Here is a 13,442-nt window from a genome sequence, read left to right as displayed (position 1 = left end):
GGTTAAAGGCTGCCTAATGAAGTAATTCTTTAACCTATATAGGAATCAATCATGTCAATCGATTGATTGTTGCGGAGTCTGCTCCGCAGTCAAGGGCTGAGGCAGTCAGAATCTGGCAGAACTGCTGGAGAGATCTCTCGCAACTTAAGATCCAAGCTTGGATTGAGCGAATTTTTGTACATATTCAAAAGATAATTGAGCTACAAGGTGGCAATGAGTACATAGAGGGGAGAGACAAGGCTCGGCTAAGGCGGCCGTACTTCGGCTGAATTATTCTTGGCAGACAAAACTTTTGAAAGGCACCTCCGTACCTCGGCTAGTTTTAGTTGGGTGAGGTGGTCAATGTCATGGACTATGTCCGAGTCAACCATCTTGTCTATACCGCCATTCCTAGTTGGCGCGAAACCAAACATGTGGGGTGGTTACGTATGGATGGTGGTGTGTTTCAGAAAGGAAAGGCTGGGGTAGTAAACGGAAGGTGCATGCGTTGATAGTGGCTAGCTAGGGCTGCATCGAGATACGGATTTATTCGACATGATCTTCGTCCGACGTAGCGCAGTCAGCTTGTCTTGTGAAAGACAAGCAAGAAACAAGAAACCATGGCGGTTTTAGAGGCGTTTTGTTTTTCGCAACTTTCCACATCTCGTGATGTCGCGTCATGCTAGGAATTACAATGTTGAGTAATCTGTAAAAGGTCACGATTTGGGACAATGATTGAGCGAGGTAGAGTGGCAGAAAAAGCCACACTATAGGTCTGATATTCTCTTGTCTCTTAGAAATACATACGACGCTACAAAATCATGGTCCACACGCACACATACACACAAACAATGGGAGTATATGGCAGACTCCAAACGCCCGCTTCAGAACACCACCGGCCCGAGCGTAGACAGGCTTCAAGGGCCTATACATTACATCGTAAGAAGGAAAAGAATATTGTAGCACCAAGTAGGAGGACGGAAGTAGACTATGCGAGTACACAAAGTAGCCGTGTCATGTAGCCGGCTTGCTATCCTGCTGGAGCTCGTTGACAAAAGCGTCGTATTCAGCGGAAACACCTGGGCCTACTACTACGCTAGTAAGCCATGGCTCTGACCGACTGTGCTCTCAATAAGCATTTGCGTTGGAGTAGAAGGGTGGCGAGGGCTGCTGACCTTGGTGTGATTCGTCGACCTTCTGGCGCTTCTCTGTGTAGTCGTATGAGGAATCCGAGTTGGCGTGTTTGCTGCCAGCCGTGCCATGTTGAGCTGCAGCTGCAGCTTGGGCCGCCATCTGCAATTCGCCAATCTGGCGTTCCGAGAGGCCGCCGGTGCTGTTGTTCGGGCTCTGGTTCGGGTGCTGTGGTTCAGGCTGTTGCTGCGGCGGCGGCTGCGGTGCTTCTGGTTGTTGGTGCATGGTTGCTTGGTCGCCGAGCGGTCGGTTAAGGTCTACGCCGGCAGGCGCAGGTGGTATCTCGCCCTGTGTCTCGAGCAGGCGCGACTGCAGGTTGATGATGTAGTCGCGCAATTGGTAGTTTTCCGTCTGGAGGGTCTTGTAGAGCTCGCATAGTTGCTCGAACTCCTTGACCTGGTCTTTTAGCTGCTTGATGTATTCCTCCTTGCGTTGACGGAATGCGCGCTGGCAAAAGTTAGCTCGTAGCGACTCGGTGGGTGGTGGGGAGTGGGTACCTGGGCAGCACGATTCTGGGCAGCGCGCTTCGATGTGGATAGCTCTCTCCGACCCTTAGAACGGCCCTCACTTGAGTTCCCATCATCGGGACCGCCGGCGCTCATATCGTATGAGCCGCCGATAGCCGGGTCAATGGCGTGTGGCGGGCCAGTAGTGTGCGGGTGCTGGACGTGTTGGGTATGTGCCGAGTGCTGGGGGAGAGGCTGAACGGTTGGCTGACCAGCGCCTGCAGCGAGCAAGTGTTCTCTTAAGCCTTGATTGCGATGTGCATTAGTCACGTTCACGGGCAGGGAGCAAGTACAGTAGATGCGGGGAGGGGGACACTAACTCATCTCTATGGTCGGCTTGTTCGGATCCTAATTTGAGCGTCAGCACAAGCAGATGGCGCACGTCAGTCAGCACGGCTTACCTGAGCAGTCGGTGTCTGCATGTTCAAGCCTGTGTCAGTGCGAATTGAGGGAAACAGCGTTGGGCTCATTCACGGCGCGTACGACGGACGGGTGCACAACAGGCAGGCGTTGCGGTGCTGAGTAATGCACGGCGACGTGAGCACTTGGGGCGGGCCTCACTATGTCGCTTTGCTCAGCCAGGCGGACGCGACGATGCGCAAAAGGCAGGCGGGCTGGCGATATCAGGTTGGCGTCGTGTCGACTGGGGGGTTGCTAGTCGGGATGTGGTGGTGACGTCGCGACGATGAGGTTGTGGGGATTGCAGAAAGCAGAAAGCAAATGTTAATGCGTGAGAGAGAGTTGCGCCTGGACTCGTACGGTCAGCTTCGCGGGCTTTCGGCGCCAAGCAAGGCGCGCAATTTTGCGACGGTATTATTGTAGTTGCGCGCCCCATGTTGGAGTCTGCTGGAGGATGGGGTAACTCACCTGTGCGTGATGATGCAGTTGGTCGAAATGTGGATTACGCAGCTTTGACTAAGGTGGTGGGCGCTCGCTCGCGTTTAAGTAGCATCAAGCCGGATGTCGGCCGACTCGGGAACGTCCATGGTCGACCGTCGACGACACTGGCACAAGCCCTCGCACCCGCCCCGTAGCTAATAGCCCTTTCAACGCCTCGCCCGGGCGCACTACGTGCCCAACCCGCTCTACTGCAAATGCACTCGGCTATAACCCGCCCACCTGTGCGTGTGCAAGATTCCGGATCGACCAGCTACTCTACTTTCTACGACTGCTGACCAATTCCCCGACCATCTGGTAGCCGTGTACATCCCAGCCACGCTAGCCTCGTTGCAGCTGGTGGCTGATTACTGTATACGCATACGGGCGATATGAAGTCCCAGATCCGACGCTCCCGCATCGACTGATGTTAGCCTTCTCCTGATTGCAACCCCAGACACTTGCCGTTTTCTCATCCGATCCCATCTGAGAGAGAGGTAGATAGAGTGCCTGTGTGCAGCATCAGCAATACAACACCACCACTAATCCTCATCTCTTTCCCAGCGCGGAAAGTGCTACGGCCAACATAAGGGATAGGTACAACTACCAAGCCGGTTTTGTTGGTATTTTTTCTAGCTGCCGTTGATCAATCTATATCCTCTTGAACTACTGAACGGCGCGACCGTTGGCCCATGCGCATCTGCAAGCCGCCTGCTATCAATTCAAGTTACTCCGGGTCCAACGTATTTGCATCAACCTCACCCCACGTCGTGCGCACATAATCCCACCGCTGCCGCATCATTGGGGCTGTCGTATACCACAACCTTGAGCGCATCTGCTGCCGTTAGCGTCGATTACTTTTCACGCCAGCATCAATGATACATCCTCAGCATCTAGCTCGGGCAATTCCGTAAGTCTATGTACCCCGTTGCTCCGGATCTGCAAGCCATTTCCTCGCTCTTCGGTGGAGACCCTGCTCTTGGCCATGATTATCTCAGAACCTAAACGTAGCTAATCTGCGAATAACAGCCCTTCTTACCGAGCTTTGTGCCACAAATCCTGTCGCACCAAAACGTTCCTCCTTCTCCGCCAAGCGCGCCCCCCGACGAGGCCAGAGACCGCCGTATCCTCTACGGTGAATGCACTGTCAACAAGTGTCCGGTCAATATCAACCACTCATTCCATGTCAAAGATGGCCGCACAGCCAAGCCGGGATGCAGTAGCGGATGACATAATCTTTGCTGCCGACCAACCAAGCCATCTGCCCGATCGAGTTTCGAGCCTCTTTCCCGCCTGGCAGCTCAGCGAGTCAAGAAAGGGCGTCACGCGCGAATTTACCTTTTCGAGTTTTACAAAGGCCTGGCAATTCATGTCACTCATCGCAGATGAATGCAAGGCCAAGAAACATCATCCTTCATGGTCCAACCTGTATAACCGCGTCAGCATCGAATGGACCACTCACAAGCCCGAAGGTCTCAGCATCAAAGACGTTGAAATGGCAGAGTTCTGTGACCAGAAAGCTGCCGAAATTGGACTGAAAGAATAGTAACATGATCCATGGGCGAGCGGCGCACACGGGCGAGCGGCGCACCCCACCAACTTTTGCAACTTTAAAGCGATGCATCTCAACAACGCGATAATATTATTGCTAGATATTGATACAGTAGATTACTCTATATTAATAGTATCAGTCTTGCATGTGCGCGAGTTGTGCCCAGTCTCCTTGCACCTAGTGCAGCGCCTTTGAGCCCGCTGGCTGAGGCCTGATCGCGCTCCTCCTTGACGCTCTTCATGAGCAATCTGCTGGTCAGCCTCATTTTGAGCCAGTATATCCTCTCCAGCTCCCTTTGTGAGTACTCCATGCTTCTGTATACGCCTTTTAGAGCGCCGCCTACGCTCTGAGGCTGCGCTGTTGGCCTTCTCAAGACTAGAGATCCGATCGCGCATCAGCTCAGCAGAGAGCATCATCACCTCGGCGCCCTTCTTTAGCTGGTCAATCGCCATAATAATTGAAGCTGGTGATGAGCTCTTGTGCTGGCGCACGCGCTCACGTATTAGGCTTGACTGAGCCTCAAGCTCACGTACGTTGCTCGGCGTTTGAGCTACCCAGGGAGCCTCTGGCAGAGCTGCTGGAGGAGTAGGTGTACGCAGTTGTACATCTACCTTTGATAGAACAGCCTCTGGTTGTAGAGGAACAAGGCCTGCGCCGCGGAAGGCTGAGCAGATATTGGCTGGCGTGAACGCTTGATCAAATGCTGCCTTGAACACTGGCAGAAACTCTAGCTTGGTGATGTGGTTGATGTGGTTGCGCATGAGGCTCTCCACCTCACGGCTGTACGCGCGCTTCAATGGCGAGAAGCAGCCAACATCAAGTGGCTGGAGTAGGTGAGATGAGTGAGGAGGCATACAGAGCGTATGGATATTGTTCTCCTTGCAGAGCTCCTGGAACTCTAGAGATTGGTGGCTCTTATGGCCATCAATAATAAGCAGGCGACGCGCGCCTACACTACGAGCCTGCGTGTGAGCGTTGAAGTGCTTTAGCCACTCAACTCCAAGCTCATTATTCGTCCAGCCATTATCGCTGACTGCGATCGCCCAGTCGCGTGGGATCTCAGCTTCCTTATACCAGGCTGATAGGTGGTACTGGCCAGCGAAGATGAGGAACGGTGGGACTGACCAGCCAGCAGCGCTGATAGCAGCGATCAGCGTTACCCACTCGCGATTGCCTGGCTGAATACTCTTCGGCCTGCCTCTCCTCTCTGCTCCTGTTATAACTAGCTGCGTTGTAATCTTGCCCATCATAAAGCCAGCTTCATCAAAGTTGTAGACGTCCTCATCGCAGATACCTAGCTCAGCCTTTGTCTCTTCTATAAGCTTAAACCACCTCTTTATTAATGTTGCATCCTCACAAAGAGCTCTCTGCCTATCGTACGCTTGGTTGAAACACGTCCGAAGACTGTCTGTACGCTTAACAAAGGTAGATGGCCAGTTGACTCCAACCTGCTCTCCACCACGCGCAGCCAGCAGCTTATCAGCCATATCACGTACAGCTGTGTAGGTAGGCGCAAATCCACGCAGATCTAGCTGAAGTATATAGCTGATAATCACCTCCTCTTCTCTCTGGGTAAGCTTCCTTGAGTTGGGCGGGCAATCGCGTCGGGCAGGTATACCAGCGCGTCGGCGGCGGAGCGTTGTTTCGGCTACGTTGTAGACTACTGCAGCAGTACGGGTACCTTGGATCTGGTGCGCATTAATAGATGAGATAGCAAGCTGAATATCTGCTTCATTTGATAGTAATTGAGTAGCGCTGCGTTGAGCCATTGTAGATTAAGATCAGTAAGGTGAGTAAAGTTGGTGGGGTGCGCCGCTCGCCCGTGTGCGCCGCTCGCCCATGGATCATGTTACTTGGATTCGTAAATTAGTGGGTCATTAGTCATCATCGTATCCACTTACCAAAACGACAAAGTAGATGAAACGTGCCCACCTACCGATACACATCGGCGGTATTATCATCGTCGTCGACATCGTAGCTTACAAGACCAAGAGCAGAAAATACCGCTCCTAGCTCCAGTCTCAGCACGCCAGCCGCGCGCCACTAGAGTGCGGATAATAACACCGCGGACCTCCGAATCCCGATCTTCTACCTACAAACCACCCGGCGCATCAATACGTCAACATAGACATGGTAACTGTGAAACCTACAATACGCATCAAAAAACACGTCAATCAAGGCAAGAAAGAACGAGAAAAGAAAAAGAACAACACAGAACAACCCCCTTATCCACCTCCTGCCCAGCATCACTAAATGCCCGCGCGTTTGCGGTCCGGTTCCTGCGCACCACGTGACCCAATTCTCCTTGGCCTACATACTTAGCTCTCCAACACTTTTTTTCTTTCCGTAACTTACCCCAGGAACCGCGCGCGCAACGACACAGACCGGCTCCATCCGAGATAGCAGCAGGACAATCCTTCCTCCTTCGATCGATTCGTAATCTCACGCGCTCCCCGAGTATCCCGGCTGGTGCCGCTGGGTGAGTCGCCCGACTGGCAGGGTGTGTTGGTGGTTGTTTGTGCGTCCGATGCGCGGCGGTTTTAGGGTTTCTGACATTTGGGTTCGTGGTGGTGGGGGGGGGTTTCGTTGGGTAGATGTGAATGTCTCCCGGGATTGACACTGCGGTTTTTTTTTTGCTCTGCGACTGCAACAACAAGGTAGTTTGAATAGTAAAAAACCTTGGATGATATTCAAAGTAGAGGGTGAAGAAAAGAGAGTATAAGATAATAATATTCATGATATCATAGCAATAGCACAAAGTTTTTAAGATTTGGATATGACAGAGGCGCCAAGTCTTTAGCCCTCACAGAGTAGATGGAGAGGGGGAAATTTGCCCAGAGATTTTTCTTGTAGGCAGGATGGTTTCGTGTCTGTGGGGATAGGCATGGGCGAGAGAGACAGAGACAGAGACAGCCAGTGTGCTTCGAAATAATACAGTGATGCAAAGTCAAGCTTCAAGACGTAAACTTCGCTCCATTATCTACAAAAGTCACTAGTCGCTACGCGGCGTGGTGGTTATGCTTCCGCCCCGGGCTAGCCTTGCGTCTTTGTATACGTATGTCTTCGATGGTCATAAGGCTTGGCTGCAGTGGTGCATGTTCCGGTCGGTCCATGGAACTATAGAGTTTATGCGGCCTGTTGCTGACCCATTCGGAGTGGGCGGTACTGTACACAAGTAAGCGGAAAAAGAATTCCATGCAGACTGCATTCAAGCCCAAGATGATTTGGTCGGTGTGTAGTTACTTTGCGAGAATCGATCCGTTGACCGGGAAAGTGTATTGATGAATGGTCCGTGACTTCCTAATAATAGGCGTACAAAAATTGCTATCCCATAGTTATCCATTGTAATGTGTAGAAGCATGTATTCATCCATATCACACTACCCTACCCCTTGCCCTCCCCCACGCGACTCCAAAGTGTCACATGTCTCCGACTTGCAGACCCAATTTTACCAAGCGAACATGCACTTGTTGTTCAATAATCTAGCTCCAAGCATATCATACTCATACCTCGAGATCCACCCGTCGTTGCCATGCCCACTCAACCGCCCAAACACACTTCCACCCTTCCACGCCACAACCTGCGGATCAAAATCCCTGGGGGGCGGACCGACGAGGATCTCTTTTCCATAGCCCGGTCGTAGTTCTCTCAGCCGCATCTCGAGAAATTCCCTCAAGCCAGGGGTCTTTGAAGCGCCGCCCACTAACATGATACCACCGAAGAAGTCGCGGAGCTTGCGATCGTCGCCTCGGGCACCTTGGGTCAGCGACTCCAGGATGGCCTGATCGAGAGAGTGAATGGGTAGGATGGCATCGCGAGCTTCGGCTAGCTTGGTCTTTTCGTGGATAGGATCACGAAAAAGGAGCGGAGCACCATCTCCGTCACCCATGGGTGTGTCGCGGTCCGCGTTTGGCGTAGCCATGCCTTCCGGGCCCGGCGATCCCGCCACCGATGATCGCGGCGTGTTCTCATTCTCGTTCAATCGGCCTAGGAGGCTGAAAGGACTGGGTTGCGGACGTTGAGGCGTAGACATGGGCGCAGTGCTGTTGACAGGATCTTGTGAGCCGTTTATGGTAGGGATAACCGGTTTACCGGCTGCAGCCTCGATGATGGCGATTTGGGCTTGCGAGATGGGATCATTGGGCGAGCCATCATACAGATCAACAGAACGCGGTATCACTTTTCTCCTGTTTTCGAGCTTATGTGCATTCTCAAATATCGAAGGCTTGAAAAACCCCTATGTTCGTTAGTAACAAGCATCACATGACAAGAATCAGTCACCTACCATCACAGACAGCATCGTTTCATCGTACGTCTTGAACGTATACTTCCGTGTATCCTGCCCCGAAGCCCGAAGATGGAAATCCCACGTCTGGACTGTGACGGAGCCTTCGTCCATTGAGCAGAACTTTTGTTTCAGCTCTTCAGCAAGCAAAAAGTCGTACCTCCGCTTGAGGTTCATATCCGCGTATGGAAAGTTGCCGCACATCATCATTTTGATAAATGTTTCAGTGACATCGGCTCCGCCCATTTTCAGATTGACGCGCGACTCCTCGGCACACAGTCCTTCGTCGACGCAGCAGATGGACGTCTTTTGAGCGCCAATATCCACGACGCAGGCAACACCATAACCTGCACCAAATGTCGCTGAGAGAGACTCTTGCTGCAGACAAACCTTTCCAAGACTGAGGTCTCGCATCAGGATGTCCAGAATCATGGTCACGTATTGCCGCTCATAGAGATCTGGAATGATGAAAACGCACTTGTAGTTAACAAGGTCCTTCAGCTTCGTGATACCGAGCTGGGTCCTGAATGCCTCCTCAAGGATTTTAGATATGTCGTGGTAGATTTGGTTACGGTCTCGGTAGTCTTTCTCGTTGAAGGTGCCATTCCGTATAGGCCAAAAAAGTTTGTATCGTGGGTTTGATCTTTCCGGTATCCGCAAAGCCTCATGCCCCGTAAAGAAGTCTGGTGCCTTCTTTGGGTCTGCTGGTAGCTCCGTCCACTCAATGCGATTGATGTCGTTGTGCTCGGAGATGATGTCTGGGGGAGACTTCTTGTTGTAGTTGCTGACAAGGTCTTTTGAGTTTGGGAGCACTCGTCGTTTATTGATGCGCATGCGTGTCCTCAGCTCAGATGACATGGCATGGTACTGGTCAGAAAAATCAAGTCCAAACTTCTTTTCAGCCACGGCATCTGCAGGGACATCCCCATCGACCTTCATCCGCTTGGGATAGGGTTCTCCGTCATCTTCCTCATCCTCGCTCTCTTTCCACTTGCGTGCAATGACCATGGGCACGGTCTTGGGCAATGCATCCGACCCCAGGCCTATCCTTAGGTTCTGGCTGCCCGGGTGTATCACGATGAGCTTGGAGATATCGGTCCTCGATGCGAAAGAAACTTCGGGATCGTCCATGGTCTCATCCACAGTCTGTGGGGTCGCGCCTTCCGTAGTCGGCACTCCAAGGGCGCGTGCGCGATCCTTGTCTCTGGCCTCTTGTACAATGCGCGCACGTTCTTCATCCTTGGGGTATCTTACAGCGAGGAATTGTTCGTCGCGCTTCAGGAACTCGGTGTAGTAGTTCTTTTGGTTGATCATGCCGACCTGGGGCCATGTCGTGAGGTCCATGTTGTTATCTGTCCGCTCCAAACCTGTGATCTTGTTAGCTGCCACCATTTGCCATGGTATTGATTATGTCGAGACGCCGTACCCTCTTCCCTGAGTTGGGCCCTGCCTGACTTCTTTCCAACCATGTTGCCGAATGTTTGCCAATATCCGGTTGTCCAGAAGTTGCAGTTACTTGCGACAAAACAGACGTATGCGCAATGACAGTGGACCACGATCCACTAGTGTCCTGGCAGCAAGCCAAGTGCGCGAAAAGGCGGTATACGGTATGAAGTCTGATGGAGCGCGGGTGATGTTCTGCAGACTGGCTTTGTTGGATGCGCGGATGCTTGCTTCGATGGCGGTATTTGCGACCAACAATGGCTGTGACTCGGCGGGCGTAATGGGGATCGTTGTAGGTGGTGAGGTTTGCCTGGGTGGTGAGGTGAACACGCCTCGAGTTGTTCGTCGCGGTTGCGGCGCGCTTGGCCAGTGATTGGATCGCGAGTCCGCAACTTTCGGTCCCGCTATCCTTGCTGCAAAGCTATGGCCAGACCTCATCCCATTGTCGGAGCAGTCGTCTCCAAGAACCGCCATCAAGTTTGTGTTGTATTTCGGTTTATTTCATAATTCCTGCCCTCAATTTAGTATGCAGTATTTCATGTCACCCACTTTTCACAAGTCATCACAGGTACCATTTCACATCGTTCAAGGAGCTTCAACTGTGCATTCATTCCATTTCATTTCATTGGAAAACTAGTCATATCTTATCCTTGAATTCCTTAGGCCATGTCCATGCCATCCACATATACAAATGGTGAATCTCGTACAAGATGCACAGAACCCATTCATCCTAACTCCACCACATATTCGGTCAAGATTTCTTCCGTAATGAAAGTAACCATATGGAGCTGGTCAGCGAGAGTAGTCATGTGGCGCTTAGACTATGAAAGCTGCAGCCATCAAGCCGAGGAACAGGGCAACAAATGACACGCGGCCATCTCCAGCCATACCATTGCTGCTCTCCGTAGGAACAGGGGTTGCAGTTGCGGTAACGGTCTCGTTAGCCTCAGCATGCGCAATATATAATGCAGAGGGCTTGATGTAGTCACTGTGAGGGATAGGGGAAGTATACTTAACGTGGTAGGGGAAAACGTATGAAGTCGAAGAGTTGCCAGTCGAGTTGGCAGAGACCAAGTCTGCAGTGCTTGAGACTGGTGTCGGAAAGATATCATATGGGGGGACCGCTGTGAAAGACCAAGTGATCGAAGCCGGGGTGAGCGACGAAGATGAAGACTTAGAAGAGCTGGGAGTGACCCTAGTGACGGTCTCGGTCCTAGTGATCTGCGAGGTTGGCTGAAGTGTCACCGTCGTAGTAGGCTCATCCGAAGTAGCAGGTGGCGTGAGGACTGGAGGCATGCTCCCCGGGATAAGCGACACAGAGATACCGGCAGGAATCTCTGTAATGGTCCAAGTCATAGTGACTTGACGGGTTGACTGAAGCGTCACTGTCGTAGTCGGCTCATCCGAAGTAGTAGGCATGGAAATCGGAGGTGCAGCTCCATCCGGGCCAGCAGTCACCGTAGCAGTTGCAGTCGTGGTAGCAGTCTTGGTGATGGTGACAACAGACGGGCTCTCGGTCTCGGGACACAGGTAGGTCAGAGTTGTCTCAAGACCTTTTAGCATTACCGCATGGGTGCAGAGCGTCGGGAGCTTGTCGCAGATCTGAGCCGCCACTTCTCCAGTAGCGACAGGCTCCAAGGGTTGACTCAAGTGTGCGACCTCGGCGACAGCGCTTGCTATTCGAATGTTAGTATCTGCGGGAAAACGCTGCAACTGTAATCGCCACGCGCTTTGCTTAAGATGCACTTACCGGCAACCGCGAGGACAGTGAAGATGCGCATGTTGAGTATGTTTGCGGAAGAGACTGTAAGTCAAGAACCGACTGTTGGTAGTAAAGACTGTAGTTTAGCCAACGATTTGAACGAGTGTGGTGTGTCGAGTAGAATGTGGAGGGGCTCAAGGTCATTATATCGGTGCCTGCCAAGGGACGCTAGTAGCTTCAGGTGCCACCAGGCAGGCACCCAATGGTGTCGAGGACCCTTGTTTGAATTGGTGAGTGAGAGTCCAGGCGTGTTTGCTTTCTGGCGGGTCGCACGTGGTCGGTCCTGTATGCAGTGACTCGTCAGGTTCTCGTAGTTAAGACGTACTGATGACTGATGTCATCGCCTTGTGTCGTTGACCATCAAGTATGCTTAGAATGAAGGAAAAGGAGTAATACATGAGATTGAGAGAGAGGTCTTGAGTTGGAAGCCATTGATGGCGAAGAATTTCTTCCCTACATCTATTATGCTCGCAATGAACAGAGAGGGTGTAGATCTACACAAGATTTATGCATCGCGCCCTTGCTCCCATACCGTCTGGCAGTATAGTCTAATAGCCTTTGTTGGTCCCCTTTGTCGGTAGAGAAGCGACTGACCTATCACCAACATGTCCAACACACCATTAATACTCGGAACAACCGTGCGTCTGGACCAATTCAGCTACTCAATCTCCATACAACTCCATGAGATGGTTCAACATCTTCCGCTGCAGTTCGAGAAGTTGCTCTTTAGTGATCTTGCCGCCTGTTGGAGCTGCTTGTGCATCTGTGACCTCAGTAGGATCGTAGCTGGAGCCAGATACTAGATAAGGCTTTACGCCAAAGAAGGGAACACCCAAGACCTTGAGAGATGAGGTCTGCAAGTCGACCATTGCTTTGCAGACTCGGTAGACCTTTGCGTCATATTGTTCAAGTTCTTCCTTTTCACACTCTGGTGTCTACGCATTGTCAGGGTGTGCCACTAACAAGGGAAGAAGTAAAGCATACCCGAAGAAGTGCAACATCTTTCAGAAGACCCGGTAGAGACCTGAGGAAGTCAGTTCAACAGCACTCCAAGAAGCAGTGATCAACATACAGTGCAGCTCGATGGGTTCGCTCATTCTCGCGCTTGAACCTCTGTTCCTCGATGAGATTCTTACGGCCAGTTTCCCATGACTTGACGGCAGACTCTTGATCTTTCATCAACTGGTGGGTCATCAGTACTGACACTATGCTCAAGTGCGACTATAAACTACCTTGCGGATCGCTGGAGCAAACTCTGGGTTTCTAGCAGCTATTTTGCTCACGCAACGGAGACCTTGCTTCCATTCGGTGATTGTTGAAGGGTCAATAGGTGGAGACGAAACGCTGGGTTCTTGCGGTTTGAGGGCTGGCTGCCGATGCTGAGGAACTGAGCGACCAATCAAGCGAGGATCAGCCGATTGTTGGTGGATGTTGACTTGTCCAGTAGGGTGCTGTTGTTGAATGTTTTCGTATCCTTGGCTGTTGTATGAGTTGCCGTTTGCGTGTTGTTGATCTTGACCAGGCTGAGGTGCCGGTTTGGGCAGGCTCGCAAGTGTAGCCAATATCTGTGCGAGGTCTAGATTCTGGGGAAGGTTTTCAGTCATCTTGTCTAAATTAGCGGAGTTTACGATGGGCTACAGTCAAGCAGAGCAGCAAGGTTCGAGTGTCGTGAAGTAGGTCAGGTACAGTGGGCGATCAGTGGCAAATGGCGCGTGGTGTTTGCTCCTAGAACAACAGGCAATCAAAGTAAACGAGCATGTGCTGAATCAGATTTCTCCACAATAAGTCCAAACTAGGCACCTCGCAATTTGAGCAAGAACAAACGGATTGGATGTTCGGGCTTGGCGG

The 13,442-nt window shown here is 51.8% G+C and overlaps 7 protein-coding genes across 7 annotated transcripts; 1 reads left to right on the top strand and 6 right to left on the bottom strand.

Moving 5' to 3' along the window:
* Nucleotides 1-1,107: 1,107 nt before the first annotated feature.
* PtrM4_149220 (uncharacterized protein) lies at nucleotides 1,108-1,272 on the bottom strand (the record flags this gene model as incomplete). The annotated part of the gene is made up of 1 exon (XM_066109981.1): nucleotides 1,108-1,272. One exon carries the CDS (start codon nucleotides 1,270-1,272, stop codon nucleotides 1,108-1,110), a length of 165 nt encoding a protein of 54 aa, XP_065959964.1.
* Nucleotides 1,273-1,574: 302 nt separating this feature from the next.
* On the bottom strand, nucleotides 1,575-2,098 carry PtrM4_149210 (uncharacterized protein; the record flags this gene model as incomplete). The annotated part of the gene is made up of 3 exons (XM_066109980.1): nucleotides 1,575-1,921; nucleotides 1,997-2,024; nucleotides 2,078-2,098. The coding sequence occupies 3 exons, from the start codon at nucleotides 2,096-2,098 to the stop codon at nucleotides 1,575-1,577; spliced, it is 396 nt and encodes a 131-aa protein (XP_065959963.1).
* Nucleotides 2,099-3,744: 1,646 nt separating this feature from the next.
* PtrM4_149200 (Pterin-4a-carbinolamine dehydratase) lies at nucleotides 3,745-4,098 on the top strand (the record flags this gene model as incomplete). Its single annotated transcript, XM_001938614.2, has 1 exon — nucleotides 3,745-4,098. The coding sequence occupies one exon, from the start codon at nucleotides 3,745-3,747 to the stop codon at nucleotides 4,096-4,098; it is 354 nt and encodes a 117-aa protein (XP_001938649.1).
* A 122-nt stretch (nucleotides 4,099-4,220) lies between these two features.
* PtrM4_149190 (uncharacterized protein) lies at nucleotides 4,221-5,591 on the bottom strand (the record flags this gene model as incomplete). Its single annotated transcript, XM_066109979.1, has 1 exon — nucleotides 4,221-5,591. The coding sequence occupies one exon, from the start codon at nucleotides 5,589-5,591 to the stop codon at nucleotides 4,221-4,223; it is 1,371 nt and encodes a 456-aa protein (XP_065959962.1).
* A 1,961-nt stretch (nucleotides 5,592-7,552) lies between these two features.
* Nucleotides 7,553-9,858, bottom strand: PtrM4_149180 (actin; the record flags this gene model as incomplete). Its single annotated transcript, XM_001938615.2, has 3 exons — nucleotides 7,553-8,341; nucleotides 8,390-9,756; nucleotides 9,816-9,858. The coding sequence occupies 3 exons, from the start codon at nucleotides 9,856-9,858 to the stop codon at nucleotides 7,553-7,555; spliced, it is 2,199 nt and encodes a 732-aa protein (XP_001938650.1).
* Nucleotides 9,859-10,648: 790 nt separating this feature from the next.
* On the bottom strand, nucleotides 10,649-11,395 carry PtrM4_149170 (Herpes-BLLF1 multi-domain protein; the record flags this gene model as incomplete). The annotated part of the gene is made up of 1 exon (XM_066109978.1): nucleotides 10,649-11,395. The coding sequence occupies one exon, from the start codon at nucleotides 11,393-11,395 to the stop codon at nucleotides 10,649-10,651; it is 747 nt and encodes a 248-aa protein (XP_065959961.1).
* Nucleotides 11,396-12,256: 861 nt separating this feature from the next.
* Nucleotides 12,257-13,198, bottom strand: PtrM4_149160 (DUF2458 domain containing protein; the record flags this gene model as incomplete). The annotated part of the gene is made up of 4 exons (XM_001938616.2): nucleotides 12,257-12,529; nucleotides 12,579-12,618; nucleotides 12,667-12,776; nucleotides 12,827-13,198. 4 exons carry the CDS (start codon nucleotides 13,196-13,198, stop codon nucleotides 12,257-12,259), a joined length of 795 nt encoding a protein of 264 aa, XP_001938651.2.
* Nucleotides 13,199-13,442: the final 244 nt, after the last annotated feature.

Source organism: Pyrenophora tritici-repentis, chromosome 9, assembly GCF_003171515.1.
Source record: "Pyrenophora tritici-repentis strain M4 chromosome 9, whole genome shotgun sequence".
Classification (NCBI taxonomy): domain Eukaryota; kingdom Fungi; phylum Ascomycota; class Dothideomycetes; order Pleosporales; family Pleosporaceae; genus Pyrenophora; species Pyrenophora tritici-repentis.
Note: the sequence above shows the minus strand (reverse complement) of the source record. Positions and strands in the feature narration are given on the sequence as shown.